Genomic DNA, 25,489 nt, shown 5'->3' with positions numbered 1-25,489 from the left:
CCATAAATTGGCACAAAATTTTATTCTCTTCACACACACACACACACACACTGCACGTGTAATATGTAACCGCTTTTCCGCCGGAACTTCCCGTTTGTTTTTGTACTCACGACTAATTTAGCAGAAAATACATTCAGTATGATGTTTTGAGTTCATAGCATAATTTAAAAAGAAAAAAAAAAACAGTAGGCCTATTTGAAAATGACACATACATATATGTATGTTCGTGATGGTATTATCATTACAATGGGAACCAAAAGATTGCTCAACATACAGGGTGTTTCAAATTAATACATCGCATTACATAGCGATACTTGCAAATTATATAAAGTTCTTACAAGTTGGAGAAACTAGGAATGCACTGTTCAATCCAGTATGGAAACAGTTCGTAACCAACTAACAAAATTGTTCAATTAACTTTTTTTAGACGAACACGTTGCGAATGGATTGCCAATTTTGTGGTGGCCTCCTCCGATACAAACCTATCCAACTTTTTAGTGTATTTTATTTTGAAAACAAACTGTTGCGGAGACCCTCACACTAGACCATGCGATATTATTCAACCTCAGACACGAATATAAATGCAATGAAACATTTAATGTATATATATTTCGTGGTTTAGCTAAGGCGTAAAGGGTCAAAGGTGTCTAGTTATTAATTTTATGACCACGCTTTCTTAGATTTTCTAGCTATTGGGGTACTTTTTTTTAACACATAGATGCCTTGGAGAATTTGTCTCGTGTTGTATTTGAACACAATCGGAAGGAGTTTTAAAATCACATACAAAAGAAAACCCACTAAAATCCTTTCATCTTCGCATCCAGAGAATACACACAGTTGGAAACAGAGTTGCCCAAGTATATCTTACTCCACGTTACTAATTTTAAAGTCAACAATTTAAGTCTCTTAAAGAAACTGTGAAAGTAACTGTTGATGGCGTTATTACTATTGCAAATGTTACTCTGTTACAGTTACAGCTATTTACTTTTAAAAGTTAGAATTGCTCCAAAAAGAAACTGCTATTTGTCACTGCGTTACAGGTAATTAGTTACTTCCAAACATTGAGTATAACCTCTAATGCAACTGGCAACCACGTTTCTTGAGTTACCTTAGCAGTTATACTATTCATTCATTCATTTATACGAGGGCAAATCGAAACGTCTTTGCAATAGGTTTTTCTTGGAACGGCCCAGCGTTAACTCTCGGCTGCGCGACAGGGCGCTGCTGTTAGTTTGAAAAGATGGCTGTAGTACTCAACACGTCCACGTCGTATGAGCAGCGGAGTGTTATTCGTTTTCTATGGAGCAAGGGACGGACGCCCATCGAGATCCATAGCGAAATGCAGCCGAAGTATGGGGACAAGTGTCTCGCTTTGAGAAGTGTGCGGTGGTAGTGTTGATTCGAGAATGGCCGAGAAGACCTTCATGACAATGAGCGGTCGGGGGTCCTCGCTCCTCGCTCACAACGGAAAACATTGCCCGCGTCGATGCAATGGTGAAAGCGGATCGGCGTATGCATCTGAAGGACATTTTCAAGGAGCTTGGCATTTCTTATGGCAGTGTTTACGATATCGTTCACGAATCCTTGGGGTGTCGCAAGGTTTCATGTCGGTGGGTGCCTAAGATTTTGGATGACCTGAACAAAGGCAAGCGAATGGTGGCTTCACTGAAACATTTACAGCGTTACGCCGAGGGTGAAAGTTTCCTGGATCTCATTGACACTGGAGATGAAACGTGGGTATTGCATTCACTCCAGAATCAAAGCAGCAGAGCATGGTGTGGAAACATTCACATTCTCCTGTCACGAAGAAATTCCGCAGAACGCCATCAGTCGGGAAGTTGATGCTCACGTTCTTCTGGGATCACCGAGGACCACTCCTGCTGAATTTCATGACAGGAGGTGACACCATCAACGCTGGCAGCTATTGAGGCACACTCTCACGTCTGCGAGCTGCCATCAGGAAAAAGCGCAAAGCGATTCTCGATATGGACAATGTGGTTATCCTTCACGATAACGCCAGGCCTCATGTGGCAAACAGGACCATCGACAGACTTCAGTCATTCGAATGGGAGATTCTGGAGCATGCACCGTAGTCCAGACACTCCGTGCCCGGAAGTAGTTCAGGATAGAAGGAAACGATACTTGAATTGTGTTGCGACATTTGTTCTTGTATCACTATGAAGTCTTTGAGCTCTTATCTCTCTTGTCGTGTGCATCCTCTGGTGGTAAAATCAGGAAGTTGAAAGTTTAACTACACTGTTGGGGATATATGATCTGTGCTGTTCTGTTGGGTTTGTATCTATGCAAAGTAATGCTCATGGAAGAGCACTGATGTTGAAAGCTTCCCCACCAGAAGCCAGAAATATGTTCTTCTCGGGAAAGATACCTGAAACATTGAAGATACCAAATTTATAACTTTAGAAATGATTCTAGATTGATTTGAGGACAATTTCATTATATTGTGCAGGCGATTGTTAATAATTGAAGTCTTAGCTGGAATAACGGCGTAACTCAGAAAACATTGTTTAGAGGTAATCAACGAAAACTAACTTCACCCTGCATTTCTTGCTTGAATATGACAATATTCATGAGTATTTGCCTATGCATAACTTCCCTCCCCTGCTTTGTTGTCAAAAAAATTCAACAATGTTAAATATTAGTTTCTACTTTTGCTGAGTACGGTTTTCCCCTTCAAGATGATAGAAACCCTTAGTACTTACTGAATAAAAGTGAGGAGGATGTATTGAAGAATGCCGCACACTTTGGCAACGATGGGCTGAGGATTACATGGTAAGCAGCTGGTTGCATCGTCCACGCTCCCTCCGCTCGCTTACGGTTGAAGATTCGACGACAGCGCCAGAGGGGTGTTCTCATCGTGATCGAATGTCTTTGTCTCGCGAACTGAACTTCACAGACAAACGTTCGGCTAAGGAAATCTAAAGTGATACAGTTTCGAAAAGTGTGCTAAATATAAGTAGTATACGTGCCTGACACCAAAATCAAAGATTTCGGCAAACTACGATGGTGTCTGTTCGCGAAAAGGGATGTTCAAGGCTCACGTCTTGCTCCAACCTTTTATCAGAAAGAGTTGTTACTTCCAACTATTCGAGTGAGATAAAAGCAGAAAAGGAACATCCAAATCTTCCCAGGCCAACAGGCTGCTGATGGAAAAAGAAAAAGAAAATGTGGATGACAAAAAGATCGTTCCTGTCATTGACACTGCCTAGAGCTCCAGAGAATGTTGAATGAGGAAGTCGCAGGCGACGTCATTATTCCTTTACCATAATACGGTGGTGTCCAAAGAGTAGATAAATGGGAGGGGAAGATTTGCACGATCACCATAAATATTTATCAAGGAGTGTAACTCGCCGTATGCGCATAGGCAACAGTACTGCTAGTGTCAAATAGACCCGTGGTTGAAAGGTAAACAAAACACAGCATATCAGAACAAGAGTGCCTCATTCTGTATCGAACGCTCATTGTAATCGGAGGACAATCTCTTGGTAAAGTGTGCAATGTACAGTAAGAACATGGCACAAAGACGTCAAAGATGATTCACTCTCTACTTACATAAAGGAAGCTACACATAAAAACTGACATCTACATCCGCAGCGATTTTCAGCCACTCAAATTCAAATACGCTTTCGAAAATTTGCATTGCGTGCTTAACTTTTGGAAGGCAGTGTAGTTTTATGTACCGTCTTAATTTTTGACTATCTACCATAGGGACGATGTGTTTCTTCACAAATAAGATTTATGATTGCGCCTTTAGAAGATTCTTGAAATACAAGTTTGAAAAGATCAGAAGCATGATCGTTGTGCTGTCGGTTTTTCGATACAGCTATCGGAGCACTTGTGTCAATATGGTTGGATGGGATTAATAAACAGGTAAAGATGAACAATCTGTCAACAGTAACCGTGGTAGTTGATGGTTCAAGCTTTGTTGACACAGTGCTGCATTTCCTTCGGAGTGCTATCTGTCGGAGATAAAGACAAATAAAACATCGCTTGTCTGTCGCTTGAGCAATCAGTGATCGTACAACAAACGTCATGTTAACTTCGGTAACTCTGTACACATAATAGGTGTCATTCGTTATCTGAAGCACACTGAGGAGCGTCCTGTGTTGACACTCTAGATTCGACGGAAACTCGTTGTGTAGCATATTTAACGGAAGGGAAAGGTTTCCTTTGAAAAATGTAGGAAAAGGTGCAGTCCCCAAAATCGCAAAGGCATTCAAGTACTGCAGTAAGTGAATGAGAAAATTACACGAGGGTAGAGAGAATTTTGAATGCTTCTAAGATTATCTCCGCCATTTTGAAAATAGGACGCCATATTGGATTTATCGCATTGCTGACATTCAAGCCAGTTTTCTCAACAATCAATAAGAAAAATTGCATAGAATATTTAGAGATCGATCATAAAACTTGATTTCACCATCTCATATTGCAAGTTTTAAAATACACATTTGCTTGAAATGGATTTTGAAAAGAAATGCCTGACCATTATAGAAAATAATATTTAGCCTATTTTTTAAAAAGATATGTTAGAAGAGCTTTAATTTAATGTAATATATTGATAATATATGTGTATAATATGTTGGGATTGGTTGGAGAATGGCAGATTCATAACTTTTTATGGACTAAAATACAAAGCTGTAAATACTGTGTCTTATATTAAGTATAATTATTACGAGCACACAGAGAGTCATGGGCGTATTTAAGTGGGGGTTTAACAGGTCCAACCCCTCCCCCCTTTGGTTCAGTAAAATTACCATATTACCTGTTCTATCCGCTATGCGCAGAGATTTGTTCGTAAAAATTTATTCAGATTTATTTTTTTCTCATAAATTACAAGCGTATAGAACGAGATACGGATGGGAAAGAAATTAATTCCACACACCAGATGGGACTGGAAAGCAAGTGTCTGCAATTTCCTGATAGTTTCGGAATTTCTCTGGAAAATACTCAGAAAACTCCTGACGTTTCACAAATTTTATAATGCCACATGTAGCTAATTTCCGCCCGAAGCAGCTGCTTGTGAACTTATAGCACGAATATTATAATTTCATTAGAAGTTCCCGATATGGTTTGTTACCATTCAAGATTCAAGTATTCCTCAGATTCTAATTTTTTGATAATTTGAAATTTCCCAACTGTTTGATAATCCCGATAAACCATTTTCCAAACTCTAGATCGGAATGGGAAACTTGACCCTATTGGAGATTGTAACTGCATCGTGTTAGCTTCAGCTATTAGTACTTCTACTCTCTCTCTGGGTTGAGTGGGTGTGGATTTAGAAAAAGAAAAGTTCGTGAAGAATATGATAGTGCTGATGTAATGGGTGGTAGAATAAGGGGGGTGAGATAGATAGATAATTTCAGACAAGTGTCCAATAGCAATGTTTGTACATTGTTCAGCACATTTTAACCCTGGCTATTGCACAGTTCTGTGGAATTTCTGCAATATTGAGACTGTCAAATCAGTTATATTTTTTTCCTCTCGAGTCCTCTCAAAGGAGCAGCTCCCCATGGTTAGCACATCGTGGGTCCCGGGTTCGAAATCCAGAATGGGCATGGGCGTTTGTGGATGTCCATTCATCAATTTCATCATGTCATCAATCATCCCGATCTTCGGAAATTAGCCAAAAGTGGCGCAAAAAGCGAAGTAAAATCATGCAAATCAATCAATCTTCTCAAAGTAATTTTGTTGTAAAAACGCAGTGCAATATAGCTAGGGAAGTACTGTAACGTTCTCAAGTTGTTTGACACAATATGGACAGAAAAGTATCAATTCTCAGTAGGGTAACTTGTGAAATCGTATACACTAATAGTAGAAACTTTACTGTTGTCAATTTTTGGATGACCATTTTGTAGTAGAAATGAACCCAAGCTTCTCTGAACACAGTCAACACATTGAAAAATTGCAACAACTTATTCCAATATGAAATGCCTATTTTTTTCTTTCATTGGAACAGTGTGTTATAATGTTGGATGACCTGGTTGATATTTTTTACATTTTCAAATCTGAATGAAAAATGTGGCAAACAGTAATAGAAAAGACATGTCCAGGGTCTGCATTGTAGGGAGAAGAAAATTGTTGGTGATCTTGGCTACACTGCCAGTTTCATCTTCAACACCCGAGAGGATGTTCTCGCAATGGGGCTGTTCATTGCCAAACTTTTCCGGTGGCGGGGCCACCTCCGTTGCGTCCCTAAATAATTTCGTTCTTCATTTGGTTGCCCTAAACTTTACATTGACATTGGAGCTCTATGGGATGGCTATTCAAACGTTATTTTCAGTGAAGGTAAGAATTTCTCGTGTAAATCGATAATAAAAATGGGTTTAGCAAAGCTTTAAGATAATGTAGCCAGTCATATGTTTCCGAAAATTTCTCCTGAAGCTAAGAATTAATATATTAAAGCGCAACGGATGGTTGCGAAAATGAGCTAAATATAGTATGTTTATGCACAAAGAACACTAAATGACGTCATTTTGGTCGTCTCTAGCTGTCATGTGTCGATAATACAAAAATTTAGATTTTTACACTATGCATTGCTTTTTTCTGGTTGCGAGCATGTGTAATTCAACGGCGGGTAGGAATCGAAGAAACTCCCAACATTATAAAGAAAATATGTATAAAGTGTTTAAATGCATGATATATATTATTATACACTATAACTGACATTATGCCCTATCCGATAACTTAATATTAACGTATGTTTTCATTGTATTAAGCAGATATTCTCCCCTCGTATTTTCGTCCTTCTTTTCCTTGGTAACAACAATTTTAAAATTATAATACCTGTAAATAAGATAGCCCTAGAGGTTGCGGGACATGAAACAGAAGAAAAAATATTTTATGTAATAACTATTCTTGACAATAAGTGTGTGTAAACAAAACAAAGAACCATATTTACTAGTTACGTGGAAAAGTATTTATCACGTGAAAAAAAGTCAGTTATTAAAAATAACTATAAAAATAAAAGTAGAGTCGCGCTGAATTACTATGCATTATTCTTGACCGGATACTCAACAATAGATCACTTAAATTGTGAAAATTGCAAGTGACGTAAAAAAGTGCTGTGCAAATTTTAAGGCTTCTTTGAGTTCCGATATCATTCTGTTGTTGACGATCGTCTTTCCAACAGTCTTAATCTTACAGCACTGATTATTCAACTATCATGTTCAGACATCATTTCTGAGGTTAAGATGATATTAAACTTGCAATTTAATGTAATAGCAGCACGTTCGGCATCAAATTCCCCATGTATTTAAATGGGAGAAGAATTGCCCATCAAAAGCGTGGGGGCGGAACACGTGTGCTGCCACCCACAATAATTTGCTTTGACCAGGCCCATCCCACGGGAGATCCTCGACTAATGGACCCTGCACTACGAACTACATACAAATATTAAAATAACACCAATGGTGTTATTTTCAATTTTGTAGCAAGGAGGAAAATACTAATTCTAACATTGTAATTCTTTTTTAAAGAGAAGCTTGGATTAACTTTTTCAAAAGCATTTTTTGCTCATTTGATGTAGAAAAGTTAGAAGTTCGTAGATAGACTTAATTTAATAAATGTGTGACCTTCCATGTGGTGGCAGAATGGATTTTTATAGCCAGATGACGCTATACGTCCCGGATTTTCAGGGACAATTCCAGAATGGTATCATTTGTCCCGGTGTTTCGAATAGTTTTTTCGGGATGCACAAATGTCCTGCAATCGGGTGGGAGAAAGAAATGATTAAGACTACACTTTCCTGAACTTTTATTATATTTAAATGCGTGGACGTAATTTTAAAATGCTCATTTTACAAAACAATATAACTCTACATTGAACCACTCCCTCTCCATAATACAAGAGTTAACGAGATACAGACGGTACTGCAAAACATCTTTGACTTCACGATGGCGCCGCCGTCTGCTAGCAGTGCTGAATTTCAGTTACGATTCTCTTCCATTGTATATACTATAAAGAGTCAGTCTTTGGGTGCCTATCTGTTCAGTCCTCAGTTTACAAATAATGTTCCTTCCCACACAATGTGGGATGTAAATGACAATTATGTTGTACATACATACAACTTTATTGTGTTCAGCCCCCCCTCCCCCGCTCCCTAACAAGCTACCGGTCAGTAGTGTCCCGGATTTTCACTTATGAAATATAGGATCCCTAATTCAACCAAAAGTTGACCCCCCCTCCTTTACGTGAGCTATATATACGTCCATGCAGAGTTATTAATATAATAGTATTTCTAATAAAACGAATACATGTTTTTTTTTAATACAAAAGAACACCAAGATGAAGTAATATTTTATAGTGACTGAGAGTATTAATCGACAATGAGAATATTTATTTATGTTTCATAATGCTGCTATGATATAATTATACATTCATAATAACTCCATCAAACGCCAAACTCATGTTTTTGATTTTCCGATTGATCCGATTTTGACAGTTTTCTATTTTCAAAATGCCGCTGCACCAGTCATTACTTAGTACCCTCTACATCACGTCATCGTTAACAAACCACACACATTGACTGTTTTCAAACAATAAGTATAAACTCTGCGAGATCCTTACTGAAACTGGATCAAAGCGTGTAAGAAAATATTCAGATCTATTTCTTTGCAAACTGGCAATAATATTTATTTAACTCTTTTCCAACTACCTTCTTTTTTTTGCTCGTTCGGTGGCCTGGTCGACCGCCATTCTCCTCCGCTTCTATCTATGGCTCACAAAGAACTCCCAGGGTTGGAATTCGAACCCGGGACCCCTGGCGTCGTAGCGCGCGGTGTGACTATTATTTTTGGGTTTGTCAGTGACACAGCCAATTTCCCCTTTTTCATTAATCGTACTTCTATTTTACAAGATAGTATATTATTTTAATACTGAATAGATTTTAGTATATTTAATAAATATGCAATCTTATAATATATAATTATTTATAGGTTTACACTATTAAACCGATGTTATTATGTTCAGTGATGTGTTATGTTCAGTATTATGATAATTAAATTTTGAATGTTTTCATTACATGTTGTTACATATTTTAATCTACTAAAAATGCAACATTTTATTTGTTTCAGTCAGAAGATCTCCATGGCGGAGTGGTTATCACAGCGCGCGACGACGCCAGAGGTCCCAACATGGGAGTGTGAGTGTCCCTTCATCAATTTCATCATATATCATCACTTATATTCATCTTTGTGATTAGCCAAAAGTTTCAGAAAAGCGACGCTAAATAACAAATAAAATAAAAATCTTCATTTCAGAATACTATTCGAATATTCTATTTCACTAAACCATGGTTAGTAGTGGATGAATGAGATAAGCTCGCTCGCTATTTATTATTCGCAATTTATTCGCATGTACTTATAACTAATTTGCACGGGTTTTAATTAATTCGCATGTACTTAGAATTCATTAGCATGTACTTAGAGTACTTTACATTTATGTATTTGCATGTTTAGAACTTTTTATGAATATATATTTATTTATTTTATGAAAAATATGTATATAGAAGGTAATTAGAGGTACTAAACGCTATGCATATGGTTTTATATTCATTACTGCAAAGTATGTAATGTATAAAATGTTAATATTAATGTTTATAATATTGAAAATAAGTTTTCTATGGTTTATGAACCGCTATGAACGGTGGTAATGGGTGTAGGTACAGGTTCAATTACGATTGGGGACGGTTCCGGTACTCGAACCCGAGATATGTAATATTATTAATTAGTACTATGCAGTAATTTCATCATGTTATGAAACACGATGGTGCAACACGCTAGACAGAATACTGTCTCAGAATTTCGACTCCGCTCTGATGCCAGACAGAGAGAATGAATTAATATTCCGCGCAGGTAGAGAAGAAAGGAATTTTGGGGGGAAGCGCGCTCAAGGTCAAATGACGTCACAACGTCAGAACAAAGAACGAACCTGATTGACCAATCAGAGAACGCGTCGGTAGATTTTCAGAACCGGTTTTTTCAAGGTTAACCAGTACGCAAGAACAGGGGAAAGCTATGCAATGCTGTAGGGCAGGGGAGGGATTCAACCAGACAACAAAGGATGTCTGAGAATGCGCAGCAAGGGTTAAATCTCTGAAGCTATGCGGTTTCCGCCGCCAATTAATATTCCGCTCAGGTTTGCCTCCAAGGCACAGGACGCTTTAGCGCAGGGTTTTTTTTATCTGTACTATGAAGAAGGGAGAGCTATTAGGGACGGGGCCTACAGTTTTCACCATTTGCTTTTATCACGGGGTAACGAACCTAGGACCCTTTGATTATTGATTTAGGTAGTAAATGTATGTTACTGTGTGCTATTTAACTTAATTTTGAGTTTATTTTTTACCAAACTTTGACTTTATGTCAAATCTTTTACAAGTTTTTATGTATTTTTACCAAAATAACACTATTTATACTATTCAGGCAACATTTTTTATTAAATCTTGGATTCGCAAAGATATTTTTTCAACTTTTAATTTATTATTTTACAATTTTATGTTAATTGTTTTACCAAAATAACACTATTTGTACTATTCAGGCAACATTTTTTATTAAATTTTGGACTCGCAAAGACATTTTTTCAACTTTTAACTTATTATTTTACAATTTTATGTTAATTTTTTTACCAAAATAACACTATTTGTACTATTCAGGCAACATTTTTTATTAAATTTTGCACTCACAAAGACATTTTTCAACTTTTAACTTATTATTTTACAACTTTATATTAATTTTTTACCAAAATAACACTATTTGTACTATTCAAGCAACATTTTTTATTAAATTTTGCGCTCACAAAAAACATTTTTCAATTTTTAACTTATTATTTTACAACTTTATGTTAATTTTTTACCAAAATAACACTATTTGTACTATTCAAGCAACATTTTTTATTAAATTTTGCACTCACAAAAAAGATTTTTCAATTTTTAACTTATTATTTTACAACTTTATGTTAATTTTTACCAAAATAACACTATTTGTACTATTCAGGCAACATTTTTTATTAAATTTTGGACTCACAAAGACATTTTTTACCAAACTGACTTTATGTCAAACATTTTCCCAGCTTATCCTTATTATTACCAAAATAATACAATTCAATCTGTTCAGGAAAGACTTTTAGTTATATTTTCGACACACAAAGTGTGTGATCTCAACTTCTATCTGTTTATTTCACAAGTTTAGGCTTATTATTACCAAAATAATACAATTCAATCTGTTCAGGAAAGACTTTTAGTTGCATTTTCTACACACAAAGTGTGTGTTCTCAACTTCTATCTGCTTATTTCACAAGTTTAGGCTTATTATTACTCAAATAACACAATTTAAGGTATTCAGACAGAAGTGTTTATTTCATTGTGCATTTACAAAGAGAGATTTTCAACTTTTAACTTATTATTTACAAGTTCAGGCTTATTTTTTACTCTAATAACACAATTTAATTTATTCCGGCAACATTGTTTATTAAATTTTGGACTAGCAGACATTTGTTTTATTTGTAATTTATTATTTTACAACTTTATGTTAATTTTTTACCAAAATAACACTATTTGTACTATTCAGGCAACATTTTTTATTAAATTTTGCACTCACAAAGACATTTTTCAACTTTTAACTTATTATTTTACAACTTTATGTTACTTTTTTTACCAAAATAACACTATTTATACTATTCAGGAAAGAGTTTTAGGTATATTTTCGACACAAAAAGTGTGTGTTCTCAACTTTTATCTGTTTATTTCACAAGTTTATTCTAATATTTACTCAAATAACACGATTTGAACGTGTTTTTTATTACATTTTGGACACACACACACACACACACACATACACAGACACACACACAGACACACCATCACACACACACACAGACACACCATCACACACACACACACACACACACACACACACACACACAGAGAGAGAAAGAGAGAGAGAGAGAGAGAGAGAGAGAGAGAGAGAGAGAGAGAGATTTTTTCCAAGTTTAGGTTTCTTTCCACTCAAATAACACAATTTAGATGTGGTTTGAATTAAATTTTGTACACATGAAGTGTGTTTCGTCAAGTTCTACCCTTTTATTTTACAAGTTTAGGCTTAATATTATTCAAATAACACAATTTAATCCAGTCAGGAAGGATTTATTATTATATTTTGGATGCACAAAGAGATGTTTTCAACTTTTTTACTGTTTTTTTGAAGGGTATGTATTAATTTTTATTTATTTTGTTTTGTATTATATATACATTTACAAATTTTTAACTTAGAGTTTAGTATTTACTTAAATCTTTTCAAAATCACTAAATAAAAAGTACTTTTAGCTAAAATGTAAGCCACAGAATATATTATTATTATTATTATTATTATTATTATTAGGGTTTACTGATTTCCACTATGCTATTTTTGGTTCTGTATTTCTATATGTATTTATTTAGGTCAGGTTACGCCTGCTACGTAGGAAAGTTTGTTTATTTTAGAGTTTGCTGAGTATTTTGTTACTTTTATACTAGGTAAAGTTTCCTAAATATATCAGGTAGGGCTCCATCCATATAATTTTGTTTTTGCTGTTTGGAGATGATGCGATCAGCATCACTCTCCATCTGCTTTTTATTTTATGTACCCAATATTATTTTGAGGCTTAGTGAATTCTAGAGCCTATTTATGCAGGAGAGAGGGCTTGAAAATTTTGATCTCAGATAACCCACAACTATTTGTCAGAGTATTTTAAAGGATATTTTATATTTATTATGTGCCACTAGAATATCAAACCTTGCTTAATTTTTATGTCTGTAACGCTGTTATTGTATTTCTAGCTAAGCTTTACTGGATAAAGTACACGAAATGTTTATCATTTCGACTATTTACCTTAATACGAGGCCAAATTTTTAGTGTAACGAAAATTATTGTGTGTCTATAAAGACTGAAATTCTTTTACCGAGGGGTCCACAACTGGACGCTTACCAACATTGTTTTTTTTTTTGTTTTTTTTAATATAACCATTTATCAATATATTGACAATTCACAGGACAAGACGAAGTTCACACACGACTGACTATATGAACCATAGGTCCACTTGCTAAACTTTTTTTCTATGCTAGAAGAATAATTTAGCCTTATAGCTTTTTTCAAGGTATTTTGAAGTATAACTGGTTTTTTGGGTGCATCAACATTTGGGTTATTTCCATTTGGTTTATTACACTAGGCTACAATCACTATCTGAACACTGAAATCCTCTGATTGCAACTAAAAGCTTAGGCTGTAACTAGGGATTTAGTATGTATATCGACAATTTATAGGACAACACGAACCTTACAAAGGATTATAGGTGGCGTAGGACCACACGCCAGAGCTTTGTTAATCTGCAAGAAGCACTTACAGCTAATATTACGAGGAAATGAGGTTGATTTTTTACTGTTTCACAAGAATGCTACCTTTTATACACCCAATATTTGCTTTTTCAAGTAACTACTTGTACCAGAAGCATTTACAGGCCAACTCTAACTAGACTTCGACTTATTCTATATCAGGTGCTAAATTTATAAAGAACTATGATTGTGTATATTTCTGAGGAAGTACGCAAAAGCAGATTACCCGATTAAAGTATCTGAAAAACAGATTTTTCTATGCAAGTATATTTTTATTGACTGGATTATTTAACAGATCGAACAGGAAGACTGCAAAATTCATTAAATGTAGTTCTATAGTATAGGTGGTTTCAGAGATATAAAAAGAACAAATATAAGATTTCGCTTTTTTTGCTTCTGAGGCTAATTGCGACGCTAAGGGTAAATGACGAGGAAATGTAACGGAGGAGAAACAGTCCCAAAAGTTATGGGCTGCATGTAAGTTAATACCACAGAGATATTACAGTAGGTGTAGGTTCTACCACCAGAACTTTTCTATTATAATAATACTGGTTATGCTGTACTGTTAGCTAAAGATGCTGATATTTGAGAAATTTAAAAGCTTACTCACGACTTACTGTTGCAAAAGATCCGATGACAAAATTTAAAAATTGTAATCGGTCAGACAGGGACTCGAACCCTGGACAGATAGGTTAAAATTTTTACGCTATACCAACTAAGCTATCTGGCACAAGGTATTCTTTTCTTCAAAAGTTTGTTATGTTAAGAAATATATTGAAACAATTGAGAACACTGTTGGTCTGGTTCGACAGAGAAGGAGACAACATTTCCAAATTTTTACAGACTGGGTGTATTTTCCACTATTGAGGCCTTCACTATATGTAATTCGAAACGCTAAAGTTCAGCTAGCTTCCAAAATTGAGGTAAAGATTGTGTTTGGCGAGATTAACAAGTTACAATTATATCCAGTTACGGACAAATAAAGCTAAAACTCTCAGATTTACTCTACTAGCCAAGTTTTAGTAACATTTTCTTCACTTTAGTACAAATACCAAAGAAATAGGTATATTTTATTTATAATTTGACAAAATGTACTAGTATTTAATTCACAAAGTTAGGTAAAAAACAGTATTTTTAAAAAATATTGTTACTGCCTTCAAATTTTATGTTATTTACCCACTAACAACTGATTTACACTGTTTGGCATCTTTTAAATAGGAAAAGAAGGAATTATTTGTTTAGTATTTTTACTTTATATTTATATTTATTTAAGAAAACAATTCTACAGTTTAACTTAATTTTAACAAATTGTTACTAATTTATATATCAAAGTTATGTTATTTTGAGTGTATGAAGGCGTATAAAGTTAATATTTGCACTTATCAGTGCAACTAACAATTATATTTTACACACAAAAGATAATGTTTACAGTTAAATTACTTGAATCAGAGAATAATATTTTACAGTAATTGATTCATTCAGCACTAGTCAGTACTTTTATGCATCAGAAAGTTTTCTTAATTTTCTATTACGCATGCTATTTTGGGCTATTCTTAAAATGTATTTCTAAGGCAAACTGGTTTAATTTTCTGCTTATAATGCAAAGTTGACAGTTTTCGCACAATGCATTGTACATTTGTTATATTCTCTACGTACAATCCAAATATTATGCTTATTTAATGTATAACTAACTAACTCTCTAGTCTTTTTAAACCCGAATGTTCATGGCTGCAGCAACACATGCCTTTCATCTGTTCCTGTCCTAAGGAAGATCTATATACTCCTTTCCTTCCCTACCAATTTCCTTTAGGTTCATCTCTACATTATCCCTCCATCTTTGTTTTGGTCTTCCTATTGGTCTTTTACCATCAGGTTTCCCAACAAGAATCCTGTATATTTTTTTCCTTTCCCATTTGTACCACATGATCTACACACCTAAGTCTTCTTGATTTAATTATTCTAATAATATCTGGACATGAATACAAATTATGTACTTCTAAATTATGTAATCTTCTCCACTCATCTGCCTCTTCATCTGTTTTAGGCCCAAATATTTTCCTAAGGATTTTATTTTCAAATACTCTCAGTTTATGTTCCTTTTGTTGTTGTAGAATATTTTTGCATGATTGTTTTGAGATATTGAGTGTCTGCTGTTTTACTTGTAATTATTTTCCTTTTTGTGTTGTGTATTTGACTATATTTTGTCCAAGTTCGTAGTATTTAGAATAATTGTTATTGACTTGTAGATGTAGGGAGTAATAATCCTTTGCAAGATGCCCTATACTTTAGTCTGAACATTATTATTAGTATTCTGGTAGTATTATTAATGTAGAGGTAAATTAGGCTGAAATGTAGGCATTTTTCTGATAAATTATATTTACTTAGTTGTTTCAGCAGGTAGAAGTTGCATGATGGTTTACTGCTGATGATGTTAATTTGCTCTTCTTATGTACTACGTATGATGTAGCTTACTTGAGTAATTGGAATTTTCTACTGAAAAAAGGATTGCTTGTCTATTTTATTCCTATGTTGTTGAGTTTGTCCATAAGCTAGCCATGTTTTTACTCTATCCTATGCCTTGGAAGAATCTAGATATATTGTGTTTGCAGTTTTATGTTTCTCTAAGGTTTCAGCTATGTAGTTTCTTAAACTGTGCTATGGGTGTAACTATTGATTTCTTTTTCTGGATGCCATGTTGGTTTCTGTATTCCTCTTGCTGCTTGAATTTGATTTAGGTTGTTTGCTTTTCTTTTTAGATCTTTATTTGTTTATTTGTTCAGTATTTTTTTTATTTTCTTAATATTCTTTTACATAAAAAAATTCAAAGTACATTGTTAAAGTCAAAGTGTGTTAAAATTCAATTTTTCAAAGATAAAGTTTTAAAAATACAATTTTCTAAAATTAAAAGTTATAATAGTACATTTTTGTTACTAGAAGTTTTTATACTATTGCAAATTATTTTGTTGTTAATGTAAAATTTGTTAGTTAATGTAATATTTGTTAGTTAATGTAAAATTAAAGTAATTAAAAATCAATTTTTCAAAGTTAAAGTTTTAAAAATACAATTTTCTAAAATGAAAAGTTATAATAGTACATTTTTGTTAGTAGAAGTTTTTATACTAGGGCAAATTATTTTGTTGTTAAAATAAAATATGTTAGTTAATGCAAAATTAAAGTAATTAGAATTCAAATAAAATAAAAAAATACTGAACAAATAAACAAATAAAGATCTAAAAAGAAAAGCAAACAACCTAAATCAAATTCAAGCAGCAAGAGGAATACAGAAACCAACATGGCATCCAGAAAAAGAAATCAATAGTTACACCCATAGCACAGTTTAAGAAACTACATAGCTGAAACCTTAGAGAAACATAAAACTGCAAACACAATATATCTAGATTCTTCCAAGGCATAGGATAGAGTAAAAACATGGCTTGCTTATGGACAAACTCAACAACATAGGAATAAAATAGACAAGCAATCCTTTTTTCAGTAGAAAATTCCAATTACTCAAGTAAGCTACATCATACGTAGTACATAAGAAGAGCAAATTAACATCATCAGCAGTAAACCATCATGCAACTTCTACCTGCTGAAACAACTAAGTAAATATAATTTATCAGAAAAATGCCTACATTTCAGCCTAATTTACCTCTACATTAATAATACTACCAGAATACTAATAATAATGTTCAGACTAAAGTATAGGGCATCTTGCAAAGGATTATTACTCCCTACATCTACAAGTCAATAACAATTATTCTAAATACTACGAACTTGGACAAAATATAGTCAAATACACAACACAAAAAGGAAAATAATTACAAGTAAAACAGCAGACACTCAATATCTCAAAACAATCATGCAAAAATATTCTACAACAACAAAAGGAACATAAACTGAGAGTATTTGAAAATAAAATCCTTAGGAAAATATTTGGGCCTAAAACAGATGAAGAGGCAGATGAGTGGAGAAGATTACATAATTTAGAAGTACATAATTTGTATTCATGTCCAGATATTATTAGAATAATTAAATCAAGAAGACTTAGGTGTGTAGATCATGTGGTACAAATGGGAAAGGAAAAAAATATACAGGATTCTTGTTGGGAAACCTGATGGTAAAAGACCAATAGGAAGACCAAAACAAAGATGGAGGGATAATGTAGAGATGAACCTAAAGGAAATTGGTAGGGAAGGAAAGGAGTATATAGATCTTCCTTAGGACAGGAACAGATGAAAGGCATGTGTTGCTGCAGCCATGAACATTCGGGTTTAAAAAGACTAGAGAGTTAGTTAGTTATACATTAAATAAGCATAATATTTGGATTGTACGTAGAGAATATAACAAATGTACAATGCATTGTGCGAAAACTGTCAACTTTGCATTATAAGCAGAAAATTAAACCAGTTTGCCTTAGAAATACATTTTAAGAATAGCCCAAAATAGCATGCGTAATAGAAAATTAAGAAAACTTTCTGATGCATAAAAGTACTGACTAGTGCTGAATGAATCAATTACTGTAAAATATTATTCTCTGATTCAAGTAATTTAACTGTAAACATTATCTTTTGTGTGTAAAATATAATTGTTAGTTGCACTGATAAGTGCAAATATTAACTTTATACGCCTTCATACACTCAAAATAACATAACTTTGATATATAAATTAGTAACAATTTGTTAAAATTAAGTTAAACTGTAGAATTGTTTTCTTAAATAAATATAAATATAAAGTAAAAATACTAAACAAATAATTCCTTCTTTTCCTATTTAAAAGATGCCAAACAGTGTAAATCAGTTGTTAGTGGGTAAATAACATAAAATTTGAAGGCAGTAACAATATTTTTTAAAAATACTGTTTTTTACCTAACTTTGTGAATTAAATACTAGTACATTTTGTCAAATTATAAATAAAATATACCTATTTCTTTGGTATTTGTACTAAAGTGAAGAAAATGTTACTAAAACTTGGCTAGTAGAGTAAATCTGAGAGTTTTAGCTTTATTTGTCCGTAACTGGATATAATTGTAACTTGTTAATCTCGCCAAACACAATCTTTACCTCAATTTTGGAAGCTAGCTGAACTTTAGCGTTTCGAATTACATATAGTGAAGGCCTCAATAGTGGAAAATACACCCAGTCTGTAAAAATTTGGAAATGTTGTCTCCTTCTCTGTCGAACCAGACCAACAGTGTTCTCAATTGTTTCAATATATTTCTTAACATAACAAACTTTTGAAGAAAAGAATACCTTGTGCCAGATAGCTTAGTTGGTATAGCGTAAAAATTTTAACCTATCTGTCCAGGGTTCGAGTCCCTGTCTGACCGATTACAATTTTTAAATTTTGTCATCGGATCTTTTGCAACAGTAAGTCGTGAGTAAGCTTTTAAATTTCTCAAATATCAGCATCTTTAGCTAACAGTACAGCATAACCAGTATTATTATAATAGAAAAGTTCTGGTGGTAGAACCTACACCTACTGTAATATCTCTGTGGTATTAACTTACATGCAGCCCATAACTTTTGGGACTGTTTCTCCTCCGTTACATTTCCTCGTCATTTACCCTTAGCGTCGCAATTAGCCTCAGAAGCAAAAAAAGCGAAATCTTATATTTGTTCTTTTTATATCTCTGAAACCACCTATACTATAGAACTACATTTAATGAATTTTGCAGTCTTCCTGTTCGATCTGTTAAATAATCCAGTCAATAAAAATATACTTGCATAGAAAAATCTGTTTTTCAGATACTTTAATCGGGTAATCTGCTTTTGCGTACTTCCTCAGAAATATACACAATCATAGTTCTTTATAAATTTAGCACCTGATATAGAATAAGTCGAAGTTTAGTTAGAGTTGGCCTGTAAATGCTTCTGGTACAAGTAGTTACTTGAAAAAGCAAATATTGGGTGTATAAAAGGTAGCATTCTTGTGAAACAGTAAAAAATCAACCTCATTTCCTCGTAATATTAGCTGTAAGTGCTTCTTGCAGATTAACAAAGCTCTGGCGTGTGGTCCTACGCCACCTATAATCCTTTGTAAGGTTCGTGTTGTCCTATAAATTGTCGATATACATACTAAATCCCTAGTTACAGCCTAAGCTTTTAGTTGCAATCAGAGGATTTCAGTGTTCAGATAGTGATTGTAGCCTAGTGTAATAAACCAAATGGAAATAACCCAAATGTTGATGCACCCAAAAAACCAGTTATACTTCAAAATACCTTGAAAAAAGCTATAAGGCTAAATTATTCTTCTAGCATAGAAAAAAAGTTTAGCAAGTGGACCTATGGTTCATATAGTCAGTCGTGTGTGAACTTCGTCTTGTCCTGTGAATTGTCAATATATTGATAAATGGTTATATTAAAAAAAACAAAAAAAAAAACAATGTTGGTAAGCGTCCAGTTGTGGACCCCTCGGTAAAAGAATTTCAGTCTTTATAGACACACAATAATTTTCGTTACACTAAAAATTTGGCCTCGTATTAAGGTAAATAGTCGAAATGATAAACATTTCGTGTACTTTATCCAGTAAAGCTTAGCTAGAAATACAATAACAGCGTTACAGACATAAAAATTAAGCAAGGTTTGATATTCTAGTGGCACATAATAAATATAAAATATCCTTTAAAATACTCTGACAAATAGTTGTGGGTTATCTGAGATCAAAATTTTCAAGCCCTCTCTCCTGCATAAATAGGCTCTAGAATTCACTAAGCCTCAAAATAATATTGGGTACATAAAATAAAAAGCAGATGGAGAGTGATGCTGATCGCATCATCTCCAAACAGCAAAAACAAAATTATATGGATGGAGCCCTACCTGATATATTTAGGAAACTTTACCTAGTATAAAAGTAACAAAATACTCAGCAAACTCTAAAATAAACAAACTTTCCTACGTAGCAGGCGTAACCTGACCTAAATAAATACATATAGAAATACAGAACCAAAAATAGCATAGTGGAAATCAGTAAACCCTAATAATAATAATAATAATAATAATAATAATATATTCTGTGGCTTACATTTTAGCTAAAAGTACTTTTTATTTAGTGATTTTGAAAAGATTTAAGTAAATACTAAACTCTAAGTTAAAAATTTGTAAATGTATATATAATACAAAACAAAATAAATAAAAATTAATACATACCCTTCAAAAAAACAGTAAAAAAGTTGAAAACATCTCTTTGTGCATCCAAAATATAATAATAAATCCTTCCTGACTGGATTAAATTGTGTTATTTGAATAATATTAAGCCTAAACTTGTAAAATAAAAGGGTAGAACTTGACGAAACACACTTCATGTGTACAAAATTTAATTCAAACCACATCTAAATTGTGTTATTTGAGTGGAAAGAAACCTAAACTTGGAAAAAATCTCTCTCTCTCTCTCTCTCTCTCTCTCTCTCTCTCTCTCTCTCTCTCTCTCTTCTCTCTCTGTGTGTGTGTGTGTGTGTGTGTGTGTGTGTGTGTGATGGTGTGTCTGTGTGTGTGTGTGATGGTGTGTCTGTGTGTGTGTCTGTGTATGTGTGTGTGTGTGTGTGTGTGTCCAAAATGTAATAAAAAACACGTTCAAATCGTGTTATTTGAGTAAATATTAGAATAAACTTGTGAAATAAACAGATAAAAGTTGAGAACACACACTTTTTGTGTCGAAAATATACCTAAAACTCTTTCCTGAATAGTATAAATAGTGTTATTTTGGTAAAAAAAGTAACATAAAGTTGTAAAATAATAAGTTAAAAGTTGAAAAATGTCTTTGTGAGTGCAAAATTTAATAAAAAATGTTGCCTGAATAGTACAAATAGTGTTATTTTGGTAAAAAATTAACATAAAGTTGTAAAATAATAAATTACAAATAAAACAAATGTCTGCTAGTCCAAAATTTAATAAACAATGTTGCCGGAATAAATTAAATTGTGTTATTAGAGTAAAAAATAAGCCTGAACTTGTAAATAATAAGTTAAAAGTTGAAAATCTCTCTTTGTAAATGCACAATGAAATAAACACTTCTGTCTGAATACCTTAAATTGTGTTATTTGAGTAATAATAAGCCTAAACTTGTGAAATAAGCAGATAGAAGTTGAGAACACACACTTTGTGTGTAGAAAATGCAACTAAAAGTCTTTCCTGAACAGATTGAATTGTATTATTTTGGTAATAATAAGCCTAAACTTGTGAAATAAACAGATAGAAGTTGAGATCACACACTTTGTGTGTCGAAAATATAACTAAAAGTCTTTCCTGAACAGATTGAATTGTATTATTTTGGTAATAATAAGGATAAGCTGGGAAAATGTTTGACATAAAGTCAGTTTGGTAAAAAATGTCTTTGTGAGTCCAAAATTTAATAAAAAATGTTGCCTGAATAGTACAAATAGTGTTATTTTGGTAAAAATTAACATAAAGTTGTAAAATAATAAGTTAAAAATTGAAAAATCTTTTTTGTGAGTGCAAAATTTAATAAAAAATGTTGCTTGAATAGTACAAATAGTGTTATTTTGGTAAAAAATTAACATAAAGTTGTAAAATAATAAGTTAAAAATTGAAAAATGTTTTTTGTGAGCGCAAAATTTAATAAAAAATGTTGCTTGAATAGTACAAATAGTGTTATTTTGGTAAAAAATTAATATAAAGTTGTAAAATAATAAGTTAAAAGTTGAAAAATGTCTTTGTGAGTGCAAAATTTAATAAAAAATGTTGCCTGAATAGTACAAATAGTGTTATTTTGGTAAAAAAATTAACATAAAATTGTAAAATAATAAGTTAAAAGTTGAAAAAATGTCTTTGCGAGTCCAAAATTTAATAAAAAATGTTGCCTGAATAGTACAAATAGTGTTATTTTGGTAAAACAATTAACATAAAATTGTAAAATAATAAATTAAAAGTTGAAAAAATATCTTTGCGAATCCAAGATTTAATAAAAAATGTTGCCTGAATAGTATAAATAGTGTTATTTTGGTAAAAATACATAAAAACTTGTAAAAGATTTGACATAAAGTCAAAGTTTGGTAAAAAATAAACTCAAAATTAAGTTAAATAGCACACAGTAACATACATTTACTACCTAAATCAATAATCAAAGGGTCCTAGGTTCGTTACCCCGTGATAAAAGCAAATGGTGAAAACTGTAGGCCCCGTCCCTAATAGCTCTCCCTTCTTCATAGTACAGATAAAAAAAACCCTGCGCTAAAGCGTCCTGTGCCTTGGAGGCAAACCTGAGCGGAATATTAATTGGCGGCGGAAACCGCATAGCTTCAGAGATTTAACCCTTGCTGCGCATTCTCAGACATCCTTTGTTGTCTGGTTGAATCCCTCCCCTGCCCTACAGCATTGCATAGCTTTCCCCTGTTCTTGCGTACTGGTTAACCTTGAAAAAACCGGTTCTGAAAATCTACCGACGCGTTCTCTGATTGGTCAATCAGGTTCGTTCTTTGTTCTGACGTTGTGACGTCATTTGACCTTGAGCGCGCTTCCCCCCAAAATTCCTTTCTTCTCTACCTGCGCGGAATATTAATTCATTCTCTCTGTCTGGCATCAGAGCGGAGTCGAAATTCTGAGACAGTATTCTGTCTAGCGTGTTGCACCATCGTGTTTCATAACATGATGAAATTACTGCATAGTACTAATTAATAATATTACATATCTCGGGTTCGAGTACCGGAACCGTCCCCAATCGTAATTGAACCTGTACCTACACCCATTACCACCGTTCATAGCGGTTCATAAACCATAGAAAACTTATTTTCAATATTATAAACATTAATATTAACATTTTATACATTACATACTTTGCAGTAATGAATATAAAACCATATGCATAGCGTTTAGTACCTCTAATTACCTTCTATATACATATTTTTCATAAAATAAATAAATATATATTCATAAAAAGTTCTAAACATGCAAATACATAAATGTAAAGTACTCTAAGTACATGCTAATGAATTCTAAGTACATGCGAATTAATTAAAACCCGTGCAAATTAGTTATAAGTACATGCGAATAAATTGCGAATAATAAATAGCGAGCGAGCTTATCTCATTCATCCACTACTATGGTTTATCTTGTTGTAATTACATCAGTGGTAAGAAATATTTAAAGCAATGCTATTTTAAATAAATAAAGGAGTCCAATAGTTGTGCAGTACTAATTTTGTGTTACAGTTCATTTCACACACTCAAAACTTAAGTTTTCACAGTTTTCTCTACAGTTAATAAAAGTAAATTGTAATAGTAAATTAGCCACGGAAAAATAAAACGCCATCCAACTGGAAAACCGCTGGTGATATTACTACATGGAAGAAGTTGAGAATAGAAGAAGAATCCGAGTGCAAGGGCAACACTTACCTTTGAAATCAGATCTCAAGACGTCAGGATAGTGACTCCCATATTGTCCATACGCCGAGGGGTAATATGAACCGGCCTTCCAATTGCACAGCATTCGAGTGTCGTGAATAGCGACAGGAGGCAGGGCAAGTCTTCCATCCGACAGCAAGAACGGTGAAGCACTTAACACTTGGGTCTTGGGCAGACGCACAGGGTAACTGCCATGAATGGAAGAAGAAGGTAAGACCATTTCGCTCGCATATACAGGAACTGGACGCGACAACGGGCACTGAATGGTGGTAGTCAGAGGTTGGGTCTTCTTTGTAGACGATGTAGAGTTTGGTAGTTTGTCCACTACAGTGTCATCGCGAGTGAGGTCTGTAGATTCTTGGCTAGAACCAGCCAATATGTCGTCAATGAGGAACGACTTGGATTTGCAGCTTTTCGTGGAAGTATCTGACTGCATCTTTGTCCGCCACACTTGTACTCTAAAATCCAGACAACGATTTGCTGTACTTCTTACGGGAGTGTGCGTCTATGTAAATATATTTGTATATCTCACTTAATTTGTACGTTTTGTTGAAATAATTGAAAATAAGAAAGCAATGATAATATGCATATTTCCCTAAACCATATCGGCAGCACACGTACATATATGCATCCTGCCTCGTGCGGAAATCTTCACCGTGAGCCAATCGCTAGTGATGGATGTCTTCCCAGTCTCACTATTGCTCCTGAACTGCTGGCTCTCTCACACTCTCAGTCGGAGGCTTAACATTATCACAGCCCAATTGTTTCCTATTTGATAAGATATGTAGCCGACCACAGCCTCCGAGTTGCAGACGCTTGCCTATTCACAAGTGCGAAACGTTTGGAGCGCTAATAGTTGCTAAGATTTTCACACCTACAAGAGTGATGTGGACAAAGATGATAAAATTTAAATAGATGGTGACTGTTAATTTCACAATTTATTGGTCAATATAAGATTGCATATACATTGTTCATTCACCAGTGTTAAACAACATATCAAAGTTTTCGGGCTTTAATGATAACTTTGAAATATTAGGTACACAGTTGGAAGTAAATCCATTTTGATTTTCCCTTTACTTTTCCGTTGTTATGAAGGACAGGCCATTAAAAGGCTCTTATAAGTAAAAAAAAAACAAAAAAAACGTAAATGTGTTGATTAGTTTGGGGGACTCAAATGCAAGAATTATTTCTATCAAACATATTTTTAAAATACACACATGTGCTCATTATTGAAATGTATACGACAACCACCAATGACAGTTCGCAGACAGGGAACAGTGGGAAATTTGTTTCATTCGTGGCCCCATCTTCTACGCATTTTCTATCATAAACTATTTCTGGAGATACTACAGGCATACGTTTATTGAGAGACAGAAATTTGAGTGTGTGCCGCTCTTGGTTGAGTTGATTGATTGATTGGGTTTGTGTTTTAAGTCCACTTTATGCACAGTAAGGCTAATCGGGACTGGACCTACAGCTTAAAGTGGGATCCGAACCACTATGTGCCTCCACCGTGTATCGAACCCGGGATCCCTGCGTGCCGCTCTTGGATTTTAGGATGTAGCCAAATTGAGAAAAGATGAAAAGAAAAGAAAAGGATAGAACGTCGGCATCAAGGGCCTGAAGGTCCGCTGGGCTGTTTTCCACCGCGGCAGGGTTTGTCTGACGTCAGAATGAAACTGCCTTCCCAGCATGGACGTCCGAAAGGGAAGGGGGCAAGGGGTAGACACCCCCCAACTGGAAAATGAATGTCC

At 34.0% G+C, this 25,489-nt stretch overlaps 1 protein-coding gene across 1 annotated transcript in view; it reads right to left on the bottom strand.

Annotated features, from left to right (window-relative positions):
• LOC145985850 (hematopoietically-expressed homeobox protein HHEX homolog) overlaps positions 1-24,326 on the bottom strand; it is a 55,056-nt gene extending 30,730 nt beyond the window's left edge. Inside the window, exon 1 of the mRNA XM_083119953.1 lies at positions 23,727-24,326. Coding sequence (XP_082976079.1) covers positions 23,727-24,171 — 445 coding nt within the window. The 5' untranslated portion in view covers positions 24,172-24,326. The remainder of the gene's footprint in view (positions 1-23,726) is intronic.
• Positions 24,327-25,489: the final 1,163 nt, after the last annotated feature.

Source organism: Lepisma saccharinum, chromosome 1 (genome assembly GCF_977018435.1).
Source record: "Lepisma saccharinum chromosome 1, izLepSacc3.1, whole genome shotgun sequence".
NCBI classification, from domain to species: domain Eukaryota; kingdom Metazoa; phylum Arthropoda; class Insecta; order Zygentoma; family Lepismatidae; genus Lepisma; species Lepisma saccharinum.
The sequence above is the reverse complement of the archived record's forward strand: the minus strand, read 5'-3'. Positions and strand labels throughout refer to the sequence as shown.